Here is a 26636-nt window from a genome sequence, read left to right as displayed (position 1 = left end):
GCTCTCAGCAAGAGCCCTTTCCTCCGATGAGGAGATTCTCGACGCGACGAAGCTTTTCCCAGAAACTAGACATGGGCCTATGGTCTTTGATGATGCGGAAGAAGAAACCTATACGGGACTAAAGTCGTTGTAAGGTGATAATGCGAGTCAAGACTTGAAGATATAGCAAGCAGTTACCTCTTGGTTAGGGATGTTCTCTTAACATTGTTCACAGGCTCACATTTAGGATTACGGTCACACTTGTGAGGCATCCACCAATTAGTTTCATCGACCTAGGTCAATAAGTAAAAGTGCGATGTGCAACAGAACTTCTTGTGACGAGGTCGGGTTTTAGACTTCAGTATAGGAAAAGGATTCGGACTCGAGCAAGGGCATATTATATGAATTGAATTTGAATACGAAGAGCAGTCAGAGACTCAGTACAAGAGCAAAATTCTATGGCCAAAACAGAAAGACAGCAAACAAAGCGGTTATGAAAGTCTCGGAGAGAGTATCGAGATTTAGAAACAAGCATAATTGCTCAGCCCTATTCAGTGGATGGTGAGCTGGCACTTGACAATGCAGGTTAAATTATAGATGGACTCATCAAATCCTGACAGGATCTCTATTCAAATATGAAGACATGAAAAGCTACGAATTCATGGTATTCTTTCAGCACTAGCTTAGTGCATCAAGTCCATTATTATCATGTATGCTGTACGATAGATATGCGCCTCTTTCTTGTCAACGGCAATTCACTCCTAACTTTTGTACGAAGTAAAGTACTGAACCTGGATCGCCAGACTTCGAGTCGTCATCAACCAGACTACCGGTAAGCAGACTCAGTAGATGCCCTTAACCGGCCGGGGATGGCTTCGCTATCCTTGTCACCTCTATGATCGAGACTATTCTGCCCGTCTTCCTTCCGAACAACCTAGAGTATCCGGCGTCGAGCAGCTTTGTCAAGATTATGTTAAGGTTTGTTGATTTAGGTAGGGAGTGTCGGAGAGAGAGCTCGCGACCTCGAGTAGAAGAAAGGGATAGTAGGCAAGGTTGATAGGTGTACTCCCCGAAAGTGTAATTTAGTAATTTGGTAATTGCGAGTCTGGCCATGGAACGACAGTGACCTGAAATACAGGAGTTCATTTTACGGTAAATTAAGATACCCTTGTGCCTGATTACCTTTACTAAGTTATTAGCCTCGGGGGCGGCTCGTGGCGCTTCATTTCGTTTCCCTCTCCAGCGTCCAAGCCTTCTTTTCTTCAGACCTTCCATCGGGCTCTGGAATCTGGTCCTGCGGGCTTCAGGAATTTCATGCTTGCTCTGCGGTGCGTTTCATCATCTGTGCACATGGAGGCCCGGTAAGGCTGATTTATTAGTGCAGCAAGAAAACTCCAGAATGTTTACGGTCTCTTGCTGGCATCTTTTCGATTGATCAACAGGAAAACGAAAATCACGCAGCGCTGCCAGTTTACTGCATTCGAATTCTAATCCAGAACCGCTTGTCATCCAGCTTATATCAAGATCCCTTATCCTCTGTTCAAGAGAAGCATTACCGTCAAAAGCTCAGTCTCAACCCAGAGACTCAACTCAAATCTCAAGTCCAGAGATTCAACGCCGAGTCAACGGAAATAAGAGCCTCCTCCCCGTCGCACTCCCCGAAGCATACGCCGTAACTATTCCCTCCTGTCAAGCCGTCGTCAACCGTTGTTATCGCCGCCCTATCCACGCCCGCCCACACGAAGCCGCAGGGATTGCAGGGGCCACTCTTCTTGAGCCCAACTAACCACTGTTCAAGTCTTAACTTCCCGCCGCCGTGTCCCTCACGATATTACTAGCCGCCCAGTCAGGCATTAGTAAGCGTCGTCGTCGTCCGTCCGGCGCAAAAATTCCTGCCAGAAACATTGACACGGCCGTGGTGATTTGATAATGAGTACTACATTTATGCGGGTTGGGATTTGCGGGGCGTTCTTTGAGCCTTTGTCACCTTTATGAATCCCGGAGTCGCCTCCTCCTGCGTTGTTCTGCACGTGCTGAGCTGAGGTTAATTATGGCTACCAATTCCACCACAAAGGGGACTATTGTCGATGATCCCGAAGGAGTCCAGAGGTAAGATCTTCACATATTTTTTTTGGGATTTTTCTTTGCCTACATGTACGGCGTATGCAGCACTACTCAGTTCATCCGTCTTCTCTCGCCTTCTCTCAAAGCCCGCCGCAAGCAAGTAGTCACTACTACTCCCTATGCAGCATTACATGCATGGCGCTGTGCTGCTCTGCACCTAGACGCATATGCATCACATCCATTCATCCATGTACAAGTTACCCCAAGTTCCAACCCCAAGCCTTCGTCTTTCTAAGCTCTCTCCCCGAATATCCACACATTCCTGCCTTACCCGGGTCTCTATATTACTGTCCATACATACCACCTGCAGTTACCACCATCCATCCATCCCTCCGTATTTTCCCCTCACCCCACTCGCCTCGCATCTCGCTTCCTCCAAGTTCTTACCCGGCGATCATCATCATCATCCATCCTTTACCCATCCATCCCTCCATCCATCCGCCACGTCCCCCTTTCCTTCTTCCTACCTAGGTACATAACAAACCCACCATTTCCTGATTCCCTCCTCTCTCTCAACCCTGCACATTCCCCAAATCCAAAACAGAAAAAAAAGAAAACAAAAGAAACCAAATAACACTTCGCGCTTCTCGGTACAAAAGAAAAGGAAGAAAAAAAAAAAGAAAAGGCCGATATATTGCCGCGTAGGCATACTGGGGTAGTCTTTCCGCTGGCGGTTTTACCCGGATATGCAATATGCAGTGTACAGGTACTTATGGCACATGTACATATACATGAGTTGGCTATAGGGTAGGTAAGGTAAGGTTTACATAAGCTAGCTACCTTGAGGCTTGAGGTAAAGAGATAGATGGCATAGATGGCATTCCTTGGATAACTACCTAGGTAGGTACCTACATACATGTGGGTAATCCTACGTCCTCAGACCTCTTCTCCTTGTTTATTCTCACCTCCTACCTCCCCTACCTACATACATAAATCCCAATCCAAATCCAAACATAAACAAAGAACACTTCACTTCACTATACTATACAAAAGCAAGAAGTTCCCACCCGATCCTCCCTTCCCTTCCCACCCCCACATATCCAACAACTGCTTTTGAACCCAACTCCTCTATCTTCTTCATTAAATCATCAAATCATCAAATCATCAAATAACCGTGATATGATATCTCGAGCTTCACTCTTCTTCCTTTTTTTTTTAAAAATAGTGAGTTGTGATTATACATATGTATAGAAGAGAAGAGAAGTCGGTTCTAGCATTAGGGGAGCTATGAGAAGGGTATATATGTATGAATTAAAGGGGTTTATATAGGAAGAAGAGACGGAGATGATTTCTATATTTCAGGATCTTGATAGCTAGCTGGTTCATACTCTCTCTCTTCCTATAGTAATGGTGAGACGGGTGAGATATCCATAGCTGGGAGGTAGGTAGGTAGTCTGAGGTTCTTCTGGATCTTTGGAAGTTTTGAGTGTGATGTGGTGGGTTCTGGACCTGCCTAGGGATATATAGGTACGGCCCTGTGCACATATATAGGTAGCTGTCATATAAGCTCCTTAGACTACATAAGTTCACTACATATCTCATTATGACCAAACTGAATATCCAAAAGGGGCTTCATTATCAAAGGGGTATTTAGTTCTACATCTTTTTCTTTCTCCTTCTCTTCTCTTCTCATCTTCGAAAAAAATCACAGCGCAGCATGACATAATAAACATATCCTCGTTCCCATTTTGAAAGCCCGTACATCCCCAACCCCGTATGTTGCAAAAAAATAATTAGATGAATGATGATGATGGTATCCCAATAACGCCCAACGACCGTACCCTATGCCCAACCCCTGGATGTATATACAATTTCTGCTTCTGCCTGACATGCAACATCAATAGTTTCGTCGTCGTGAGATCGGTTAGTTCTTGATTTGGGCTTGTTTTTCGGAGAGCGGGGCCTCGCCGCGTTCCGCGCTGCGGGTGAGGAGGGCCTCGTCGCGAAGGTCACGCACCCAGAGGGCGCGGGCGTATTCGCGGACGCAGAGGGCACCGACAAATTGGAGGAGGGTGCCGGCGATGACGCCGGCTGCGAGGGCCATTTGGGTGAGGTATACGATGCGGTAGCAGCCGTCGGGGGTCCAGGATCCGGTCACGCGCTCCCATTGGGAAGCGGGGGAGTTGGGGGAGTAAGCGTGGAGCTCGGTGGGTGAGGAAGGAATGTGGGACTGAGTGTCAGGGGGTGGGGAGAAGGGCGAGGAGGGCGGCGAGGAGCAGAGAGTGTGGGAGAGGTTTTGGAGGAGGCCGAGGACGAGGAAGCGGGGGATGGCGCAGAGGATGGTGTCGAGAATCAAGTAATTGGAGAAGACGGCGATACTGAGCGCATGTTGCTGTTCCAATTGTGTTAGCTGGTGCCCATGCCTGTCTCTGAATCCTTCTTTGACATTCCGCTCGTGGTGGGGATGGGTGCTTGAGAAGGCATTCAGGGCACTCGAGATCCAAAAAGACCTACCCGCAGCGATCCGACAAATCCAAAGACGCTCAACACATTCGCAAAATGCAGATACCACCTAAAGTTGCTGGCCAGGTGAAATGGATCATCGGGTAATTGGCTGAAGAGAAGGCTCGAGAGGATGTTGGATGTCAATGTTGCCAGTGCTACCACCAGGGTGATTGTCCTATAAGTTGGCATTTTCCGTCAGTTTTCTTTTCTTTTCTTTTCTTTTCTTTTCCTTTTTATTTCCTTCTTCCCTTCCTGCAGTGACAATCCTAGCTATCTCTCTGGAGAAAGAAATGTAGACGTCGGAGTGGAGGGAGTCAGAAAAGAAGAGGGGAAGGGATTCCCAGCCTCCCACATACCTAGATTTTGCGAGTCCCATTTTGGTAGCGTGACCTCTGTTTCTCTTCGTTTGCGGAGGTGTCGTGTGCTGATTCTCTTTCCCTTTGCTAGTCCTGCTGCGTCCTCCTTGATGCCTTACCTGTTCCTGCTCTTATTCTTATTGTTTTTTGTTTTGTTGTTGTTGTTATGGTCTGTTGCTGATTGATAGACCCCGATGTACGGGATTCCGAGCTATCCGGTCTGGATCGTCGTGTGATAGTGATGGAATAATCGCCAAGTCGGTGCTTTATTGAGTCCGAGTTGGTTATTTTTAAACACACCTAACAAACCCTGAACCCGGACACGAGAGAATCGATGGTGTTTCTTTGATATTGATATATGGGTATTGATCAAGAGCGAGAGAGTGTGGAAGGGAATAACAGAAAAAACGATTCGATATCAAAAGGCACGACGGCATTATGATGTGGCGCTCATGATGACGTGAGAGAGCTTTCACCGTCCCAGCGCAGTCGAGCAGCAGACAGGGCTAGTCCGATTCCGTCGCTCCCGGCGGCGTGCATCGTGAGGCTGCTGGGATGGGTAAACTCTAGCTGGCTGTACTATGTCCGCTGTGCATCAATCACTACTGTGAGAAATATCTGCTGCCCTTCATGAGTGGTCAAGAGTCGTGGTGGCTATGACTTGGATGCCGTCCTGAGATCCCTTTTGAGATCCCTTGTGCTCATAGCTCCCCAGCCTGTTTTTCTTTTTTTTTCTCTCCGTTTGACTATGTTTGATAGCCTGCTTCTTGGTAATTGTTTGCCGATTTTCTTTCGGTTTTCTTTTGCAATTTTTCTCCTCTCTGGCTTGTAGTGCTGAAAAGTAGCGGGTCTAGGGCCACTCAAGCGTGAAGAGGCTCAAGCTCTCGCCGGGCATTGCTCCGATCCCAATCATGGCCGCTCACTAATCCTTTTATTCCCTTCTCTTGCCCTCCTCTTCTCTTGGTGATCTCGAAGCATCCTCTCAATGCCGTGCTATACACCGCGCCGTCCCTTGTATAGCATACATGTACCTGGCCTGCCGCTTGTCATACCCTACTTGGCTTGGGAAACGTGCTACAGACCCAGGCCAAGAGTCCGGACACCTCGATGGTAGATACTCACTACGGAATACTTATTTTCGGCCCAGACTTATCTCAGTAGTTGAGACATCGACATCTTCAATTGACGCTCACCAACATGAACCTTGCCCACATAGGCAAGGTATCAACTGCGGGGAACATTCAGCCGGGTGAATGGACATGAAAAGGCAGGCCTAATTATTCCTGAATCAGTACCTTCGTAGAATAATAAAAGCCTGCTTGATATTGAGGGCCCACGGCTGTGGCGTAGGTTCTTGTATTGCGTTTAGCGACGGACTTCTCCCTTTCCCCAGGTTTTTAGAAGAGTAGGACGGTTGTGCCACAAAGGAGGACATGGTGAACAGTATATAGATCCCAAGGTCACACGATTCCCCGATCCTTTATGTGTGGCTGACCACAAAGAAAATCGGCGTGCCTGTGTCTAAACGGAGAACCCTCTCCAAAGCATTCCCATCTCTCCTCCTGGCCCCGGAGTTTTACATACGGATACAGGCGTTAACCTCATTCCATATCACCCTCTGCCTATCGCTGTTTGAGCTGGCGGCTGCTTGCTTGACAGGCTCGAAACCGCCCCGTGCCGGACGTCGAGTCTGTCGTGATAGTACGGATGCTATAGCATAGAGGAGGCGGGTTCAGGCTGTCACTACAGAGCATGCTGACCTCGTTTCGTCAGTGGATTGGGCAGAGGTGTACATCATCTGCCGTGAGGACTCATGAGGCTGCGGAATGAGCAGTTGGGGGGAGGTTGGCTGAAATATGGTTGAGCAACCAGTCTGATTCAGGTCAGACTGGTGGGTTAAGGAGGCGAAGTTTAGATAGCCAGAGACCCTATAGGTACTCCTGGCCTTATCCAGGGCCCCGCGTCTTGAGTAGCTGAGACATTGTTGAAGTACCGGTACTGCAACTTCCAGGGCATTTAGCTGCCAGAGGACCGAGTCACGGTGGTATTGGCTGATTGGCGAGACAAGCCAGGACAAAGAATCTCATGTCGTCTCAAGGGACTTGCTGGCGGATAAACCTACTCCCCAACTGGGTGGAGGTTGACCCTGAGACGGGGGGAAGTTGGGATGAGAGAGGTACGGCGGGCAATGTACCTGCGGACAACCCACAGGACCAATGCCGCGCTCGCCGGAGACGAAGAGAGAGAGATGCAGACAGGAGATGAGAAGATAGAGATAGAAACAGAATAGGAATAGAGAAGACGAACACCAGATGAGAATGAGAATGCCTATCTCTCGGCCTCCCTGCGCCCGATTGCTTGATTGATTGATTCTCTTTCTCTCGCCTGGCCGGTGCACGCCTTGCCTAGCGCTACCTTAGTCGAGGTCCTTCACCCAAGATCCAAGTCTCCGTATTGAAGAGCGGCAGATCGTGAACAAAGCACTCCCCCATCCACCATCCTCGCCCCCCCCAGGTCAACCACCACCACCACCACCATCTCTCTGCCGGTTTCCTGTGTTCAGCACTTCGTTTGTAGAATTCCCTTCCACTGCATCACCGCCTCGTCTCTCACTTGCACCCGCCTGCTAGGTCCTCTTGGAGCCCCTCGCCAATTCTTCCCACTCCCCGAAAAGACCCCGTTCGCTCGAGAAAAGGGATAGTCTCTTCCAACCGTCTCCCCAGATCCCCACGGCCTTGCGACCTGCGCTCCCTGCTCCGAAGAAGACTTGGTTTTGCTCGTGTGTGTGATCAGCTCTACAATACCCCGTGTTGGGCAGGACACCGGCTTTTCTTCTTGTCTTGCTGCTTTGTCGCCAGGGTGCTGACGGCCGAGAGCAAGAGCAAGAGCGGGAGCGGGAGCAGGATCTGAACCAGTCGTGGATGCCAACAGACCCACGACTTCTCTGAGCCCGTGAGGTTTTATGGAGGGCCAGTCTTCTGCCGATAATTCTCAGTATCAATATCTATCGGCGCAGTGGCCCCAACTCCCTCGCCGCAACACGCTTGCAGAGTCTCTACCCAACTTTTTGCCGGGTGTTGCTGCATCTCAACTCCCGACCCCGATCGATCTCCTCCCCATCCTCTTCCCACACCACTCATCCTACCACCAGGCGCAGCTTGCTCAGTACAACCGCCTCATAGCCTCTGGAAGAGCTACACGACTGGCTTCGCCGCTTCCCCCTGTGCTCTCCGCACAACATATTCAGGCTGTGCCTGGGTCGCGGTCAGGCTCGAGCGGCGGCAACACGGCACGACAGAACAAATCTGCTACTAGGGGTGGTCATGGGAATAAGGAGTCACGCAAATACAGTAAAGGCGAGCGTGTGCTCATAGCAGAGAAGGAAACTCCCGCCACAATGCCGGTGGAAAAGTTCGACTTGGCGAACCAGCTCCCCTCCCGGCCCCTCCTACCACAGCACACGAGCGTCTCGCAGCAATCGAATTCCGTGCCATCGACGCCTCATCAATATGCCCAGGAGTTCTCGTTCGAGTCTAGAGAGCATTCGCCCACCACGACGACTAACCACTCTCCCAGATCCGCGTATTCCGAGTCGAACATCGCCTTCACATCTTCAAGGCCATTGCCGCCCCCACAAGGACGATGTCGCTACGAGACCGCCCTGGCACATACAAAGCGGCGGATGCCTTATAGTATAGGGAGCGATAAGTTGGAGAAACTGAATCCAGCAGACATCAAGAGCAAGCTGTCGGAGGAGGAGGAGAGGAAACTGTCCGCCGACATGCGTGAGCTCTATGACCGACTACTACCAACACCGGAAGTCGAGAGCAAGAAACAGAAGCTCGTGAGGAAGCTGCAGAAGTTGTTCAACGATGAATGGCCGGGCCATGACATTCAGGTGCATGTGTTTGGATCAACGGGCAATCTCCTTTCCACAGATGAATCGGATGGTTAGTAGGCAATGGTCTGCATGGTGCCAGGATACTGACAATATCAACAGTTGACGTATGCATAACAACTGATTGGAAGGAATTGGAGGGGGTTTGCAAGATCGCAGATCTCCTGGCAAAGAGTAAGCTGGATCGCTTGCAAAACAGAAGTAAGATGCTGATAGCCCACCAGGCGGTATGAAGGAGGTTATCTGCGTGTCCACAGCCAAAGTCCCGATTGTCAAGATCTTGGATCCAGAGCTCAATATTGCATGCGACATGAACGTCAACAATACAATGGCTTTGGAGAACACTCGGATGATTAAGACCTATGTTCAGATCGATCCTCGAGTGCGGCCCCTGGCTATGATAATCAAACATTGGACAAAGCGAAGGATAGTTAATGATGCAGGTAAGCGCACCCGTACACCCCAGAAGTGGAATAAGACTCTTAACAATTTTATCAGCTTTTGGTGGTACCCTCAGCTCGTACACTTGGATATCCATGATCATCAACTTCCTTCAAAGTCGAAATCCTCCCATTCTCCCAGCCCTTCATCAGCGACCGCATTCGAAAACCCCGCGTAAAGATGGGCAAGAAAGCGAGTTTGCAGACGACATCGAGTCACTACGCGGATTCGGCAAGGAAAATGAAGAGACACTGGGGGAGCTCCTGTTTAACTTCTTCAAGTTCTATGGTCACGAATTCGATTATGATACACTGGTTATTTCGGTACGGAGCGGTAAGCAGATTTCTAAGATCGAGAAGAAGTGGCATCTGGGCAACAATAACATGCTCTGCGTGGAGGAGCCGTTCAATACCAGTCGAAATCTTGGGAATACTGCCGACGAAACCTCGTTTCGCGGGCTGCATATGGAGCTCAGGCGGGCGTTCGATCTGGTATCTGCTGCAAAGCTGGATGAATGCTGTGAACAGTACGAATTCCCGAAAGAAGAGAAGCCACCTCATAGGGAAAGACAGACTGCGAAATCAAAGCCAGCAATAATAAGGAGCGCGTCTCAGTCCCAGTCAAGTAGAGGTGGGAGAGGGGGGACTCATCGGGGTGGCCGACATAGCAGTCAGCGCGGTAACAACAATAGCCGAAGAGCGTCCAGTGCGACATTTGATAACCACCCCGGATACCTTCCTGGGGCGCTGCCCGCGAATCTGGCTTCCCAGGACACTTGGCTCCAGCAACAAGCACAAGCACAGTTACACAATGACCTCTTCCAGACCTACTCCGTCCTACAGGCCCAAGAGAACAACCTCCGACTCCAACTCTACAGTCAGTCTCAAGCTTATATGCAGGCTCAAGCTCAGAATCAGAGTCAAACATTCTCTCCGTCGCAGACTCGAGGGAATGGCGGCCCAGTACAGCAGCAAGCGACCGATCGAAATCGGACCAATTCTTTTGACCAATCGCCCCTGACAGCACCCATTCGACCCGAGCTGTATTACTACCCTCTCCATTACAGTGCAACACCGGTCTATGGATATCAGACCCCGAGCACGAATCCCTCATCTCCGTCCATGAGCGCCACTGTTCCTGAGTTGAGACGAAGCATGCACAGGTCCTCGATCACGAGTACCTCTGGTGCTCAAGCCAGCAGCTCAATGCGTTCCCACTCTCAACCTGCTGCAAGGTCAGCACCTTTGCCACTGTCGCTGCAGGGGGCTGGGACAGTGAACCCTGGCCTCGGGCCATACACGCAATATCGGCAAAGTAATGGGGTTCTCATTCCGAATTTCATCGCGGATGAAAATTCCGAGTCTGGATTTGAAACTCCTTCAGAGTCTTTTGCCGCAACGCCTCCTGAAGATGCAACTCCGAGAGAGTATGTAGGATACTACGTTAACGGTTCCGCTGCTAGCGCGACGCGTACAGAGCCAACAGCACCAATGGCCATTCCCACGTTTGGTGATATTCAGCAAGGTCGTCGCCGATTATCAACCGAGCAACTGCCACAGTCAATTCTGGACCGCCTGAGACGTCCCTCGAGATCTCCATCCCCACTTGGGCATGACCGTTCGTATTCTACGGGTGCACACTCAGCCCCGCTTACGACAGTGCCGTCTCAGCAGTGTGTTTCGAACGGTAATCTTCGCACCTTGAATAATCAAGTTCCACTCGTGGTCAATGGGTCCAACGTTCCAGCCCCAATATCAATCCCACACTGGCAAGCCTCTGTTAGTGAAGTTTCTAGCTCTGAGGATCACAGTATTGAATCGGCGGGCGGCTCCATGGATTCGAGCTCTCGGCTTTCTGGCGCAGGGAGCGAGCTATCTCTTGATCATGATTTGTCTGGTCAGCATACACCCAGAGACCTACACTTGGAGAGAAGAATGGATCCACCGCTGGTGGTGAATGGCTCGAACCTGGGGAAGTTGGAATCTACTTCCTCATTCGCAAGCCCACCAGTCGTGAATGGCACTTCCTCACTTCAGCTCAGTCCATCGAATGGATTCAGTCGCCCCGAGCAGGGGAACAGTTCTCATCTGTCACCAGCTCCTCGTAATCGACCAGCCCGCCAGGCTCAGAATGGCGGTGTCTCCCCTCTCGATATCGGATTTGGTCTGAACGAGAACCAGCGTGATGATACACCTCACTTATCCCCTGTGTATGAAGCGCGAACACCTTCACCGATAACCAGCCGGAAATTTGAATCGGCCATGGACACAAAACATAACGGGTCGGCTATTAATATCAGAGAGCAGACCCCAGAGGTTTCAAAGTTAGGGTCGAAACTCAATGGGATTCAAGTCAAACAGGCTTCTGTCGATTCAAAGACCAATGGGCATACCAGAGCGGCAAAGAGCGAGGGCAGCAGCTTTGGAAACTGGCAGAAGATCCCAAAGAACAAGAAAAAGGGACCAGCTGCAGAGTTGAAGGGTGTGGCACAAGGACTAGCTCATGGCGAGAAGCTACCGAATGATGATTCTGAACGAAAGGGAGGATGATTAGTTGGTCCACGCGCACCGATTTGTAGTGTCGCCAAGACATTGCATTGAGGTCGCAGCCAAAGTCGCGTCAAAGATCATTTGATCTGAAGATTGCGTGTACAGTGTCCGAGTGCTATACCGGGAGGATTTGCTCATCAACATGCTTGTCCAACAACAACTGGTCGCAGCTCACAAATTGTCAGCTGGTTGTCCAATAAAGCTAGATCGTTTTGCATTTGAAGGGGCGTTCATTTGATGTGCTCGATTGGCACTTTTTTCCGGCGATCTCGACATATTCCAGGATGCAACAAAGAAAGAAATGGTGTGGTGAAAAGGGATTGTGTTTATGGGGGGCATAGATCTCTTCATCTGAAATGGCTTTTGATTCAACGGCATTCGACAGTCGCAAGAAAAGTTTGATGGGATACCCAAGTCTCTCCGAACACATGGGATTACCTTTGTTGGTTTCCTTTTTTCGGTTTCTCTTTTTTTCCTTGTGTTTGTGAAGCATTTGTGAGCGCCCAACGGTTCTGGTTCGGTTTTCGGCTTGGGTCATATCGAATTTTGCGCAGCTGGGTGAGTTATCACACTCGTATAACCTGGCTGGTCTTGATATACAATCGCGTGCATGGTCACAGTCTTAGGGAACCTCGTTATGAGGACTAAGAGCGATGAGATGTGTGTGGTTAGGCTGGTGGATGGATTGTCATGATAAAGGCTTCCCCTTGTGTGTATGTTTATAGCGAAAAGATGGTATGGGTCATGGCATGATAAGATGTCTGCGATGCGCAGATACTACAGTGGAAGATAAATGAACAAAAGTTAAAAGATCAAGTGTGTTGACTTCTTATAGTGATGTTGTGTGCGCTGTGGCCGGAAACACAATTCAGTATCGCAGCAACTGGTTCGCGAGAGGCGGAAGCATCCTCGCGCGCTTTAGGAGGTATTTGATACTGTCTTATAATACACAAACGAACTGACCGAGAGAAGTAGAGATCTAATTCTTATGTACGGAAGAGCTAATATTCCAGATTCTCATTTCTTTAAATTCGAGAAGCCCACAACGATCTTGAACAGCCAGCGCCTTTTGATCTTCCAACCCTCCCTCCTCCCAACCCAGTCCCAAAAAATACAGCAAGCCCCCACAACCAGGAAATTCCCTACCTAGGTAGCCACCGCATTACTCTGCACATCAAAAATCGCATTCCGCCAGCCCTTCCTCGCCCTATCCTCCACCGCCTCCCCGGCCCTCGCCGCCTCCTCATCCCACAACTTGACCACGCTCCCCGGCGCATACACGCCCGCGAAGACATTCCCTCGCTCGTCCGCGCCGCCCCGCACGCCCACGCGCGCATACACATCCGGGTCATCCGTCGGCGCCAGTCGGGTCAGGACAGCGCGCACGAAGGTGTGCAGATCGCGCGGGTTCGCGATGCGCGTAGCGCGCAGGCGCTCGCGGGCGAACAGCAGCTCGCGGTTCGCGGCGTGGAAGAAGTCGGCAATGGCGGTGGCGAGCTGGCGCTCGAGGACGCGGCGCAGGAGCGGGCGCAGGAATGGCTTGATGAGCCAGGCGAGGAGGGAGAATTTGCTCTTTCGGAGCGTGTAGGTCAGCTTGTGGATCTTGACGCGGACGTTGCGCAGCGTGAGGATCTTTTCGAGCTGGTCTTGGCCGACTTCGATGTCCAGCTCGATGTCGAGACCGCGGTCGTCGAGCGCGAATGAGGCGATGCCTTCGTCGGCGAGCCGGAGGAGGCCCTTGTGCGTGCGCAGCCAGAAGCCGACGTCGTCGGCGCGGAGGGAGAGGCCTTGGACCTTGACGGTCACGAGGGATTGCAGGGAGCTGATGGTGCGGAAGCGGGCGCGGCTGATGGAGAGGTCGTTGTACGTCTGGACTTTGAGGCGATAGGGCAGGAAAGAGGTGTTGTTGATGGTGCGGCCGGGCTCCAGGATCAGGTTCTCCAGCAGCAGGTCGATTTCCGGCACGGCGATCTCGAGACGTGGGATCGGGATGTATTGGATTGCTTGGATGAGGAGGGGGACCAGGACCGTGTAGGTGTCGGCGAAGAGTTCTGGGTTCGTCTTGGTGTTGGTCGGGGAGAGGATCTTCCAGATTTTTAGACTGGTAGAGAGGAGCTTGCTGATGTCTTCGTCGTTGATGACGGAGTGGAGGACAACCTGTGTCTGGAGGAGCAATGCATCGACATCCTTGCGAAGGGGGGTTTCCGTGTCCTCTTTCTTTTCCTCTTTCAACTCGTCGAACTTCTTAGGTGCGGAATCAAAGAATTCAGGATCTGTCAGCATCTTCTGAATGGAGTCCGAGACTTTCTCCATCATCTTTTCGTACTCGGGGTTCTCCTTGGAATGCTCCATCACTTTGTTGAACCTATTCTCCAGCTCCTTCCATGCGTCTTTATCCCCAAAGGAACTGAGCAAACTCCATCCGTTCCTGATCGCCCGATCCAAGTCCTCGTTGGTGTCGACATCTTCTTGCACTGTGTTAATCGTCTCATTGGCCGCTCTCGAGTAAGCTCTTGCATAACGCTGGATCAGCAATCCGATGGTCGACACAGAATCCGAATAGTCGTTTCTTTGTCTCAATTTTGTCACAGCGGCCTTCAATCTATGGATAAGCGTCGCTCTCTGATCCCCTGATAGATTCTCCTTCAAGCTGTCTCCTGCTTCCTGACCGGTCTTCTTGAGCCCGTCGGTAACTACGTTGGAAATCTCCGTCGCTTCGTTCTCGAGGTCCTGTGTGGAAATCGGTTCAGAATCACCCCCAGGTTCCCTGATGGCCTCAGTATCCTGGGACGAAGGCTCTACTTGAGCCGCGGCATCGGAGGCGACGGTTGATAGAGTATTGGCCGTGTCAGCGAAGACTTGTCGGCCGATTGTATTCAAGTCCGAGAGAAAGATGCGGAAGTCCGAGTTGGTGAGAAGGAGACTCCCTACGGTTTTGATACTCTCGTATGCTGTTCAAAGGTCAGCTCATACCTTTTCCTGGTAGAAGTGTAAGAGATTGAAGGAGATATACCAGCCGATGCATCAGCCCTTGCCCTCGTATCCGCCGCAGTTTGTATCAAATCGCCAGTATCCACACTTATCTTCGCACGGGATATAAACCAAATGACATCCTGAATCTGATCTCTATCATTCTTATCCCTCAATAGATCAATGAATTCCTGTAGCCACTGCTTCGAATACTTCATTAACTTCCTCCCGCTGTCTGACAGGCCGGGAGTTTCTGGGTTTAGGACGTCGGAAGAGAGCAGAGTTCGCAGATTGATGATTACTTGTTCATTGGATGGCATGAATCCTTTTAGCAAAGCCCGGATCATCTGATATGTATGCAGCTTCTGATGAGTCGCCCGTTGGAGCGAGGTATCATCCTCATAAACAGGGAGGAGGGGCTGGCGGTCACCATGGCCGTTGGCTTTCTTGCGAGATCCAAAGCAGGAGGACATGTTGAAAGAAGCATAGATGGTAATCCAGGCCAGGGGGAACCTTTTTGGGCTTTTATATATGGGGAGATGGGAATCTCGGAATTCGATGACGGTTTTGCTGACACTTTGATCACTCTTCGTACTCAATTGGAACTCGTAAGTGATGGGACCAAGTTCCAACATCTAGACTCAGATGGATCCGCCTTGAAAATGGATTATGTGTCCATGTCCCACTCGTATTTCTATATTTCCATATTTCTAGATTTACACAATTCCAGCTTTCCAAGTTTCCAGGTTTCTTGCGTTCTCCCAATCACCATTCCCCCACATTTGGCCAAAAGACACTACGTCAGGGCCCAGGGGATCATCCCTCCGCACCTTACCTTATTGAGAATAGTCGGTTAATTATTTCTCCGTACCGCTTATCGCACGATAAGACGCTCTGGAAACACTGGCCGCCTGAGTCAAGTTCATCGTCGTATAAAATCTTTGTTTCATTGTGAGCAGCACATTGAGCATTCTGCAAGGAGAGCAAACCATGGACCAACGAAAGGAAGAAATTACACGAAGGCCATTGTATGGTGAGCAGTCTTGCTATCTATTGCATTTATTGCCAAAGCGCTGTTATTGAGGGGCATTTTTAGTCTATGATCTACCGAAGGATATACTGTCGACTCTGACGCGAAAGGCGAACACGGGAGATGGTCCGGACGAACAGGTTCTTGCGCCTCTAGCTGGAGATAGTGAACCAAAAGATGAATCAAGAACAGAGAATGCGGTTGGGCCAAAGGCATGCTCGTTATGCGGGGTCGCCTTCCACACGGTGGAGGACCAGCGAAGTCATATCAAGTCGGATTTGCATGGCTACAACTTGAAGCAGCGGATGCGAGGCGCAAAACCAGTGAGCGAGGTAGAGTTTGAGAAGCTGGTTGGAGGTATGGGAATCATATCTTCTTATTGCACCACCGCTAATCTTCCCAGATCTCGATGAAAGTCTGTCAGGCTCTGATTCATCCGATTCCGAGGACGACGAGAACGATGTGAGGAAAGAGACAACGCTAAGCGCATTGCTCAAGAGACAGGCTGCCATATCATCAAGCAACAATGGGGAGGGCGAAGATCTTGCGCCAAGGAAGAAGGAACGAGGATCAGGGAAACCTCCTCTGTTGTGGTTTACAACGCCTACACTTCCAACGAACACCTATCTCGGAATCTACCGCGCAATATTCACGAATGCAGAGCAAGAGAATGAGGCAGCCATCCTCGAGACCATCCAGAAGAAACAACTTACCCCGAAGCCCCAGACAAAGATTCCAGTCGACCCGAACAATGGCGTACCTCCACCCGAAGCATATAAAGACCCCCACATATTTCTATGCATGATTGGAGGTGGACATTTCGCTGCCATGGTTGTGTCGTTAACACCAAAACTGACAAAGTCAGCGTCAACTGGGCCTCTGGCGAAAGAGGCAACGGTTCTAGCGCATAAGACCTTCCATCGATACACGACGAGGCGGAAGCAGGGTGGTGCACAATCTGCGAGTGATAGTGCTAAGGGAGCGGCTCATTCAGCTGGTTCTAGTCTACGTCGTTACAACGAACAGGCGTTAATAGATGAGGTGCGGCAACTACTTCAGGATTGGAAAGGCATGATTGATACTTCAGAACTACTCTTTATACGAGGTTCGGGTAGTACAAACAGGAGGACACTGTTTGGCCCCTATGATGGACAGGTCCTACGACAGAACGATCCGAGGATACGTGGATTCCCATTCACGACCCGCCGAGCTACGCAAAATGAACTCATGCGATCATTCGTGGAGCTTACACGAGTGAAAGTATTTGAAGTCGACGAAGCTGCCATTGCCGCAGCAAAAGCCGCAGCTGAGGCAGCAAAGCAATCTGCCGCTGCGAAAAGCAACAAACCATCAACGCCCACGCAGGCCAAGCGATCCGAAGAAGAAGAAACCGCCATTCTCCACACAACCCAAATCCAAGCACTCATCCGCCGCTCCAAACTCCCAGCCCTCCTCTCATATCTAAAAACCAACAACCTACCCCCGGATTTCAAGTTCTACCCGCCAGACGCCCAACAAAATCATCATGCCCCCGCCCCGTTACATCTCGCAGCGAGTCAAAACTCCGCCCCCTTAGTATCCGGCCTCCTGCTCAAAGCCGGCGCGGACCCCACGCTCCTCAACCACGACGGCAAGACGCCCTTCGACCTCGCCGGCGACCGCGCAACCCGGGACGCATTCCGCGTTGCGCGGTTCGAGCTCGGCGAGAGCAAATTCGACTGGCAAGCCGCGCACATCCCGGCCGGGCTCTCGCGTGCCGAAGCGGAAGAACGCGACGCGCGCGAGAAGCAAGAAGAGGCGAAGAGAGAAGAGGAGCGGCGCAGGACGGAACTAGCAAGATTGAAAGAGGAGGGCCCGAAGGTGGAGGAGCGGGGACCGCTGGGGAAGGCGGCGGGTCGGGGCAGGGCGCTGGCTTTGGGCATGGTGCAGAAGACGGCGCAGGAGAAGAGGGAGGAGGAGGCGAGGGGCATGACGCCCGAGATGAGGATGAGGCTCGAGAGGGAGAGGAGGGCGAGAGCGGCGGAGGCGAGGATGAAAGCTATGGCTGGGAAATAGATAGCCACCATATCCCATTGAATTGAGCGATGCCTCGCAATAGCTATGTAACTCCGTGTCCCCACCTACGTATGAAGAGATAGCAAGCAGACCTCCCTTAACGATCCCGCTTCCTGTCTATCAACCCTGAACTCTACAAGATGATGTTCTTTTAGCGAAAGCTAAATGACCATAAAGGGGCTTTTTTGGGCGAGGCCCACCCTTCTCTCTATAAATCATCAGCTTAAGAACGAAACCTCACACACACATTCCCAAAACCCCTCTCAAGATCTCTCTCTATCAAAACAATGACAAGCCCTTAAAATAGCCTCTCCAGGCTACCTAACTAAGGCTCTGTCTACTTGAGAAATTAATCCTAGAAACATCATCTCATACCTAGGTAGGTAGGTACATAACAGACTCATCATCATCATCTTCCAAAAAAAGACAGTGTTTGTAATTTTTTCTAACAAATGAGAGGAGAAGAGAAGAAGAAGAGATAGGATTCTTTGATATATTTTTTTTGGAATAAGGAAATGATATTGAAATATAAGTATATAATCGAGAGGGGACGGAGGAGGAGGGAGGGGCGAGAAACGAATAAATAAGGTAGCGTATCTGGTATATACATAGGTACACACCACCGTATATATAACAAGATCCCTCGTCGTCACCCAAGGACCTGACTGACTGACAAGGCTACAACTCTCCACTCCACTCCACTCCACTCCACCACTTACACCACCTATCTATCTAACCTACCCTATACATCCCACGCCTTCTCAACATCAACGCACACACCCACCCACCTACAAAGCAAAACGAGAAGAGAAATCAAGATCATCATGTCGGGTCTTGAGAAAGCGCTGTTTAACTTGAAGGTTTGTTTCTTCTTTCGTAGAGAGAGAGGGGGGGAAGAGAGAGAAGAGAGAGAGAGGGAGAGATGGGAGAGAGATACTGATTTAATGGAATTGCGAAATAGTTTACAGCGAAACAACTCAATAGACAAGCTGCGAAAGCCGGCAAAGATGAGAAGACAGAGAAGGATAAACTCAAAAAGGTTCGCCCTCCCCCCCCCCCATCCCCTCCCAAAAACCAAAAAAACAAAAAACAAAAAGACTGACGAACAACAGGCAATCCAACAAGGGCACACCGACATCGCCCGAATCTACGCGCAGAACTGCATCCGCAAATCCAACGAACGTCTCAATCTCCTGCGTCTCGGAAGCCGCATCGACGCCGTCGCGAGCCGCGTACAAACCGCCGTAACAATGCGTCAAGTAACAGGCAGCATGGCGAACGTCGTACGAGGCATGGACCAAGCCATGAAAGCCATGGACCTAGAAAAGATCTCGGCCGTCATGGATCGTTTCGAGACCCAGTTTGAGGATCTGGATGTGGCCGCGGGGTATTATGAGAATGCGACGGCGGAGGCGACGGCGGTTGGCACGCCCCAGGATGATGTGGATAGGTTGATGAATCAGGTTGCCGATGAGGCGGGTGTGGAGTTGAGAAATGAGATGGAGGGTGTGAAGGTTGATAATGCTGCGGTGAAGGTTAAGAGTGGTGGACCTGGGGTTTCGGAGGTCGAGGAGGATGGCTTGGGGGAGAGGTTGAGGGCTTTGAGGTCGTGAGACCTGTGAGTGAGAGCTGTGGGGGTGAGGGCTGTGGGAGTGACTGAGTGAGTGCCGCTGCTGTGCTTTGCGATTTTGATACATGGGATAGGAAGGGGGTTGGGCGTTTATGGGGAAGGCGTTTCTTTTTTGGGGAGCGAATTGTCATATTCGGGTCTTCTTCTTTTGCGCTGTATCGGGATTGGTAGATACAGTATATGACATAACACACATACACACGGGTTATTGAACTATTTTCATCTACTGTCTTGTCTGTCTGTAGGATCTTCTGATTTGGATACCTACCTACTTCCTCGAGTCAAGTATCTGCCTATCTGCTTCAAGATGAGAATATCGACGAGGAGATTTACTCGAGAACGCACATCTCTTATTCCGTAGATGCAGAACAAGATACAAGTTAAAACAAGGAAGCGAAGCGGGAATGAATGGGTATTATATTGGCGATCATCTATCAATCAACGATAATCGATACTAACTATCCCAAACAATCCCATAACTCTTCCATCTACCTTCCACCAATTAATCAGTCAAAGACGTGATCTATAGACAGATTCTCGAACTGAGACGCAGCAGCCCGCGCGGAATGCCCATTTCTGGGGAGGCTTTTGAGGGGTTTTGCTTTGATGGCTAGTCTTGGTGTTAGTTTGTGATGTGCGGAATGGGATAGATGAGGTGGGCGTACAGTTTTGAGATGGCTGGTGGAGAAGGTTGGCGGTGTGAGCAGTGAAAGTGCAATGGCCATCGGCTTGAACGATCGGGCACCGTTCCTAGGCGACAGAGGCTTGGAGGGCTTTTCGTACTGCGGAAGGAGAAGTGCGGCCGCGGCGAGGGAAATCCATTGCACGCAGCTGTATGAAATGTGTACAGAGTGTGCTTCAAGATGCTATTGAATATTAGTATGCTTGTCCCAGTAATATACCCAATGTCAAGATAGAAGAAGGGAGGTGTTAGGCCGGCTTGCATACCTTGAACATGTACAGCGATGCAATGAGTGCAAAGACGAGCATGCAGTATTGTACGACAGAAATGTCCCCAGGTACTTGCAATGCGACACGAACCGAGTCAACAAAGCCAACTTCGGAGCCATGGTCCCGAATAGTCCGGGGAGTTACACCCCGCCAAGATGATACACGAGTTTGAGCAGGTGCAGCGTCTTGGGAACTGTCAACAGTATTCTGGGCCACCACGGCTTGGGTGGAGGAAAGAGAAGATTGATCAAAGGTATTCTCGAGCGAGAAGTTTGCTGCAGCAGCATGGGCGGGCGAAATGCTTGCAGTCTCTGCAGGCTTGGATTCTCCGGCATGGAAGTTGCCAGGGTTGAACAGGAGCTTGTCGTTGTTGACTCCAGGTAAGAGCTGTTGTGTTTGGCCACCTGGTCTGGTTTCATGAAGGTCTGCTAGAATGCCGCTATGTAGCGTGGCTACTGGTTGAGTTCTACCTATCTCACGATTGCTGCTGTCGGCCAGTAGCTGTACCGGGGTACGTTGTGGGCGAGCGCCACTGTTGTGACTTTCAGATGACGAAACAAGATGCTTGTTGTAGCCGGAAGTAAGAACACGGGCATCTTCTGTCGAGGGCTCAGACTTCTGTGCTTGCAAACCGACAACTGCAGCACGCAGAGACCGGATGACCCGCATTGTGTTGGCTTGGCATTGTCGAAGATAGCCAGGATTGGAGTCTGGATCTAAGCGGCTGTAGTGTGGGCGGCGGGGCGGCACCGCATTCTTGACACGGGAGACTGAAACCTGGAGTTGGAGTGTCAAAGTTTGAAGCAGTGACACTGCTGAATCCGGAAGACCCGAAGAGAGGCCGTCAACATGGCTAGATACGAGAGTATGCAGGGTATCGCGAAGTCCTTCAAGTTCGCCCGAAAGGGTACGATGCTCAGCCGAAGCTGACTTGAATGCCTGGAGCGATTGGACTACTACAGCATAAGTATTATCGATGATCGAATTGTCCGAGAAGTTGTCGCTCAATCTCGGAGAGAGTTGACCGAGATCATCTGCGTGTCCAAGTGGCGAAGGTTGTGGGTGCCGTTGATTAGGTGAATCCACGAGGAGACGAGATTGATCAGCGTGGTGAGAGGGAACCAGATCGAGCATTTCCTGGACCGCATCGTTTTGTCTTCTCTTGTGACTCCGGCGGGCCTTCCTATTCGTGGGTTGAGATGACTCCGGAGAGGAATCTTCCACTTGCGGTGATTGACTTGCACTTGAATCGAATACACCCCAATCTAGTGAGGAGAAAGAGGATGATGAAGACGAAATTACCGGGCTTACATCCACACCGGAGCCAGCAGAAGCAGCAGAGCTTTCTGATAGTTGCGAGTGGGCCACAGAATAATCAGGCCAAAGCTCGCCTGTCAACGCACCCGGTTGTGGATGACCGGATGAAATTACGCCTTGCAAGCCGCTCGAGTGCCAGCTTGAATCAAGCTGTCCAGAGCCTTGCGCAGATACCGCGGCGTGTGGTCTCGAGTGAGAAATTGGCATGTAGCCTTGCGGTTCTACCCATGGATCTAGGCCATACTGATCTGGTACGAATGGGGTATAGCTGAATTGACGATCAAGCTGGAAGCCCCATGGTTGTTCAAACGAGACATCGAGGGATTGATCAGCGTCCATGTTCACGGTGGAGAAACCATTGAGATCAATATCATTGATGTCAAAGTTTGCGTCAATCAAACCGTAGTCTTGGCTCTCGAATTCTGGGAGCGCCAAGTCTGCTGGGTTCCAGGACGGGGTGTCTTCTGGAAAAAGGACGAAATCATCAATTGCGTTGGAACCGAAGGAAGACATGCTCTCCTGGGAAGCAGGTGATACTTCTTGAGTTGCTGGAGGTCCTGCCGTTGGACTGGGTTTTGGATGGCTAGAACAGGAGGTTTTAGTAGTAGTCGTTGAGGTGGAAGTTGAAGTTCTTGACATGTCGTTGGGTGATCGTCGATGAGAGGGATCGCACTGCATACGTGATGAGTCGTTGAATACAAAGAGAGGAGTGAGATAAACTCACTCGAACCTTCCTCCTCTTGCAATCATCGCATGCCTTCATGATGCGCATCAGATGGGCATGCTCCCTCTGCTCCTTGGTCTTGATACCTCGTCCGGCCGAGTTGGTGATATCCACGCCGTCCTTGGTCATGATGGAGAAGCCCGGGAGCCTGACTTCGGCGGCCTTCTTGGTCTCCTTCTTGGGATCCCGCTTTGGCTTCTTCGACACCCGCGCATTGCGTATTCTGCTTGGCGGGGTCAGGCTGGTGGAGGCGTATGTAGAATCGCCGAACGTCGCTGACGAGACGGGAGATGGAGTGAAGGTGGGAGGGCTTAATCCCGCGGGCTGTGATTGCGTAGGGCTCTGCTCAAAGACTGGGTGCGAGAGAACGACCTGGTAACGGCGAACGAGCGCACCGGTGTTCAGGTCGACGGTTGCATGATTGTAGAAGTCAATTGTGACTTCGGAGAGTTTGTCCTGCTTCGGGGCAGGACCGACGACGTAAGCATCGATCAAAGCCTCAAGCTCCTGAGACCCCAGAGGAGGGTTGAATTGGAGAGGCGCGCCCAGAAAGGGCTGGGTGATGGTGAAGGAGGAAATTCGATCAGCCATTGCGATGGATTGCGGGGGGGGATGGCAGCCTTATCGGGCTCGATTAGTCGGAAAGAAGGGGTAGGTTTAGTGAGTGAGAGAGAGAGAGAAGAGAGTTAGATTAGTTCAGTTCTTTTCTTGGGCTGCCCGGTTGACTCGAAGGCCTAAGTGTCCGCTTGATGAATCCGACGGGGAGTAAAAAGATGGAAGAGAACAAAGGGAGAAAATGGCTGCCTCGAGGAAAAGGCGGTGCTTATGATGTTGCGATACAACTCGAATCCCCCCAGACCAGGGACAAGGCCTGCACGGTCGGCGAGACGGATTAGGAAACGGCGAAGAGAGTGAGCCGAGTCCATTGGTCGCATCTCGTATCTCGTAAACTCTGCCCCGGCGAGACGGATCGGGAATGGTGCGCGGGTTCAAAGACTCACAGCTGACTCCTCCAATCTCCTGCATTTTGTTTCGCTGCGCCAGAGATCCACATCCGCCATTTCCCCCCTCCACAGCACTCGATTGACCAATTCACGTCCTGAGACCTGCAGAGCGGGCGGTCGACAAGATATACTGCGGAGACCCCAGGCCTTGCAAGTGTGGTGGCTGATGCTTAGTAGGGAGAAAGTCTACCAGCGCCGGCAGGTAGTAGTGACTGCCCTGACTCTTCTCTTGTGGAGATGTTCGCTCATGCTTCAAGGATGCGCATCTAATGCACAAATGACAGTGCTGTCAATCATCTCATCATCTCATCATCATCATCATCATCATAAACATAACCTTCCTCAAGTACCCCAACTGTACTCACCCCCCTCCTCGCGCCTTTTGAAGGGAAGTGCTGGTAATGATACACGGATCTGAATCGAGGGAATCTATATATCAACGCCATGCTACAGTACCACAAACACAAGCGGGACAGCACCGCTAAATAGAGGGCCGCCAGGAAATGCACAAGAGCGTGTCAGTTCACCATCATAATCTACCCACCACGTCCCGCATATGGATAGGAGGCCCTATAGGTTTGCAATCCGAAGAGAAGGTGGGAAGATGGTCATGCAAAGGACATCGCCGAGTTCGCTGGGACGGTCAGCTCGTCTAGAGGGAGGTTACTAAACAATGACAGGACAGTACTTACACTGCTCACAACATGCTGCACAGAAGGGCGCTTCAGAGACCAATACGCATAGCCCGTTGCAAAGGAGGCAAGCCCAACGATGAGGCCCATAGTTGCAAGGTTTGGTCGGAAAGGGAAGACGCGGACCGTCATGATCAGCCAGTCATGCGTCTCAATGATCAATGCGATCGTGACCAGGAGAGCCAATGCGAGAAGGGAGAATCGGTAACGATGGTTCTGGAGGGCCTTCGTATACCAGGACCGGATGCTGAGACAACCCATTTTTGCCATATACCGAGCCCCCAAGGACCTATTCCCCTGGCTCTGGTAGCCACCTGATTGTGGGGTATCGTGGGTGTTGTTATGATAATACCCTTGAGAGCCGTCATCTCCAAATGTATTATCACCACCGAAGGCATTGTTAGGACCATCCATGAAACCGAAGCCACCGTTGAAGCTTCCGTCAAAGCCTCCGTTGAAGTCACCGTTGAAGTCACCGTTGAAGCCGAAATCATCGTTGAAATCACCAGTGAAAGAACCTCCATTGCGAGGGCCTTGGCCGAAGTCAAGATTCGGGCCTGGGAAAGCGTATGGCTCGGGGTAAAGAAGCCTCGATGAAGGCATGGCCCCTCTGAAAGGATCTTGGCCGTCAGGTGGATATCGCTGGTGAGACGGATTAGAGATAAAGTGTCCATATATCCAGATCTCAATTGAGCCATCGATTCTGCAATTCTGGCAAGGGCCTGTATGACAGTCATTCATATATTCGCAACGCGAACATATGTAACGATGGGCTGGTTTGATACGAGTGATGGGAAAGTGGGAGTTCTCAAAATGATCTTGTAAGCTATCTGGATTGCTGAAGCGTTGCTCACAAAGGTATCCAAGATACTTGCAGATATACAAACCACGGAGGACCCCAAGAGCAACCAGCTGACCACTTTGATACGAAGCATATGGAGGACTCGAGATATCAATGTCTGGTATCTGTATCGGTATCCCAGCCAATGGATCGGCAACAGATGATTGAGGTTCTATCGAGACGGTCCGAAGGAGTTGCTCATTCTGACCAAGACCAAAAAGTGCGTTGCTCTGGCCTAGTGAACCTCCAGATGATTTAGGTGGGCCAGACAAGGATCTAGCGGTTTTATCTGAAGATCTAGATCCCGAGGAGCGCGACTGGCGTTGCTGTGCTTGGGACCATGAGGATTGAGACCCAGATAGTAAGGCTCTTTCAAGAGCGTCAACATCGTGATGCTTGAGTGGACACTTGAACAGTCAGATCTTCACGACAAGAACGAAAGGATGATAAGAGCTTACAGGAGTCTTTGATTTACGGCACGCCGAACATGATCCAAGATGACGAATCAACGCAGCCTTTGCTCTGTCTTTATCATTAAAAGGCCTCCTTGTGCGCACTTTACACTTTTTGCCATCAAATGTTGTCAATTCGCCTTTAGCATTAGATGTCGAGGACGATGGGCTTCCCCTGACGGGGAACGACATGACTGACGAGACATCTGTTCCTCGGTCACCCGCAGACGTTGAAACAGAGGGTGCGTTTGATATTGACGTGCGTGACGTAGTTGAATGGGTTGTCCCAGGGGTGCCGAGCCGATCGAGACCTTCTCCAAACTTATACTTGCGGTAAAGCCTCAATGCTTTCGGTAGCTTTTCGGGTGGTATTGGTTTGGGGTAGGGAGAGGTAAGTGGCTGCGACATATCTCCTGAAGGCCGGAGGGACATGGTCGTAGATGTCTGATAGATCTTCGGGTCTGGGGGGTCTGGGGGGTCATGACTTAATATATATACACTCCATAAGCTGCAAGTGAACTTACCATCAGCAAAGTAGCAGCGACAGGAAGTATGATATCTGCGACTAAGTACCTCACACTTATGTATGTATAGTTGAAAAGATGTTACAAAAAGCCGAATAAAGTTGCGTAAAGAGAGCGAAACCCAAGTTTTGCTTGATAATTTGCGATTTGCGATCCAGAGGGATCAGGCTCGAGCCTTACCCTTATATATATGAGACGCACGCACGCACGCACGCACGCACGCAGACAGGGCTGGGCGCCTCCGTAGGCAGAGTCGAGTCGCCTCGTCGTCCGTCCGTCCCGCCGCGACAACAAGCAAGCCAGGGCGACGGAGCGAAGCGGAGCGAAGCGAAGCGAACCACTGCGGGGTTGCCCATCCATCCATCCATCCATCTCGGTGTCAGAATCAGGTACTGTAGACGATAGATAGATCATGTGCCAGCGAGATCGCAATTTTTTATTTAAGAGATACCTTACCTAAACTACCAGAATCACTTGATGACTGATCGGATAGGTTGAATATCTTGGATAGGAAGAAAAGGGAAGTTGAGATGAGATAGATAGAGCGTGAGTGCTGCTGCTGCTGCTGCTGCTGGTTTTGAATGAATGAATGAGGTTCGTAGGTTAGGTAAGGTAAGGTGTGCAGCGAGAGAGAGAGAGAGAGAGAGAGAGAAT

The 26636-nt window shown here is 50.7% G+C and overlaps 8 protein-coding genes across 8 annotated transcripts; 4 read left to right on the top strand and 4 right to left on the bottom strand.

The window, feature by feature from the left end:
• The first annotated feature begins 2092 nt into the window (after window positions 1-2092).
• On the top strand, window positions 2093-2680 carry M430DRAFT_163616 (hypothetical protein). The gene has a single exon (XM_024863451.1). The coding sequence runs from the start codon at window positions 2143-2145 to the stop codon at window positions 2572-2574; it is 432 nt and encodes a 143-aa protein (XP_024725673.1). The 5' UTR covers window positions 2093-2142; the 3' UTR covers window positions 2575-2680.
• Window positions 2681-3643: 963 nt separating this feature from the next.
• On the bottom strand, window positions 3644-5298 carry M430DRAFT_32629 (hypothetical protein). Its single transcript, XM_024866203.1, has 3 exons — window positions 4905-5298; window positions 4558-4723; window positions 3644-4435 (listed from the first exon to the last, which is right to left on the bottom strand). The coding sequence occupies exons 1-3, from the start codon at window positions 4922-4924 to the stop codon at window positions 3968-3970; spliced, it is 654 nt and encodes a 217-aa protein (XP_024725672.1). The 5' UTR covers window positions 4925-5298; the 3' UTR covers window positions 3644-3967.
• A 2568-nt stretch (window positions 5299-7866) lies between these two features.
• Window positions 7867-11792, top strand: M430DRAFT_93870 (hypothetical protein; the record flags this gene model as incomplete). The annotated part of the gene is made up of 4 exons (XM_024869794.1): window positions 7867-8854; window positions 8905-8976; window positions 9027-9245; window positions 9301-11792. The coding sequence occupies 4 exons, from the start codon at window positions 7867-7869 to the stop codon at window positions 11790-11792; spliced, it is 3771 nt and encodes a 1256-aa protein (XP_024725671.1).
• A 1146-nt stretch (window positions 11793-12938) lies between these two features.
• Window positions 12939-15235, bottom strand: M430DRAFT_94500 (hypothetical protein; the record flags this gene model as incomplete). The annotated part of the gene is made up of 2 exons (XM_024869842.1): window positions 12939-14743; window positions 14806-15235. The coding sequence occupies 2 exons, from the start codon at window positions 15233-15235 to the stop codon at window positions 12939-12941; spliced, it is 2235 nt and encodes a 744-aa protein (XP_024725670.1).
• Window positions 15236-15700: 465 nt separating this feature from the next.
• On the top strand, window positions 15701-17952 carry M430DRAFT_63317 (hypothetical protein). The gene is made up of 3 exons (XM_024869048.1): window positions 15701-15795; window positions 15859-16149; window positions 16196-17952. The coding sequence occupies exons 1-3, from the start codon at window positions 15753-15755 to the stop codon at window positions 17845-17847; spliced, it is 1986 nt and encodes a 661-aa protein (XP_024725669.1). The 5' UTR covers window positions 15701-15752; the 3' UTR covers window positions 17848-17952.
• Window positions 17953-18671: 719 nt separating this feature from the next.
• M430DRAFT_132360 (hypothetical protein) lies at window positions 18672-19667 on the top strand (the record flags this gene model as incomplete). The annotated part of the gene is made up of 3 exons (XM_024862249.1): window positions 18672-18707; window positions 18809-18886; window positions 18960-19667. 3 exons carry the CDS (start codon window positions 18672-18674, stop codon window positions 19458-19460), a joined length of 615 nt encoding a protein of 204 aa, XP_024725668.1. The 3' UTR covers window positions 19461-19667.
• A 54-nt stretch (window positions 19668-19721) lies between these two features.
• M430DRAFT_163514 (hypothetical protein) lies at window positions 19722-23349 on the bottom strand. The gene is made up of 3 exons (XM_024863449.1): window positions 22470-23349; window positions 20426-22417; window positions 19722-20343 (listed from the first exon to the last, which is right to left on the bottom strand). The coding sequence occupies exons 1-3, from the start codon at window positions 23058-23060 to the stop codon at window positions 19984-19986; spliced, it is 2943 nt and encodes a 980-aa protein (XP_024725667.1). The 5' UTR covers window positions 23061-23349; the 3' UTR covers window positions 19722-19983.
• Window positions 23350-23614: 265 nt separating this feature from the next.
• M430DRAFT_32626 (hypothetical protein) lies at window positions 23615-26090 on the bottom strand. Its single transcript, XM_024866202.1, has 3 exons — window positions 25983-26090; window positions 25465-25928; window positions 23615-25413 (listed from the first exon to the last, which is right to left on the bottom strand). Exons 2-3 carry the CDS (start codon window positions 25888-25890, stop codon window positions 24082-24084), a joined length of 1758 nt encoding a protein of 585 aa, XP_024725666.1. The 5' UTR covers window positions 25891-25928; window positions 25983-26090; the 3' UTR covers window positions 23615-24081.
• Between the last annotated feature and the right edge of the window lie 546 nt (window positions 26091-26636).

Source organism: Amorphotheca resinae, assembly GCF_003019875.1.
Source record: "Amorphotheca resinae ATCC 22711 unplaced genomic scaffold M430scaffold_1, whole genome shotgun sequence".
NCBI classification, from domain to species: domain Eukaryota; kingdom Fungi; phylum Ascomycota; class Leotiomycetes; order Helotiales; family Amorphothecaceae; genus Amorphotheca; species Amorphotheca resinae.
Note: the sequence above shows the minus strand (reverse complement) of the source record. Positions and strands in the feature narration are given on the sequence as shown.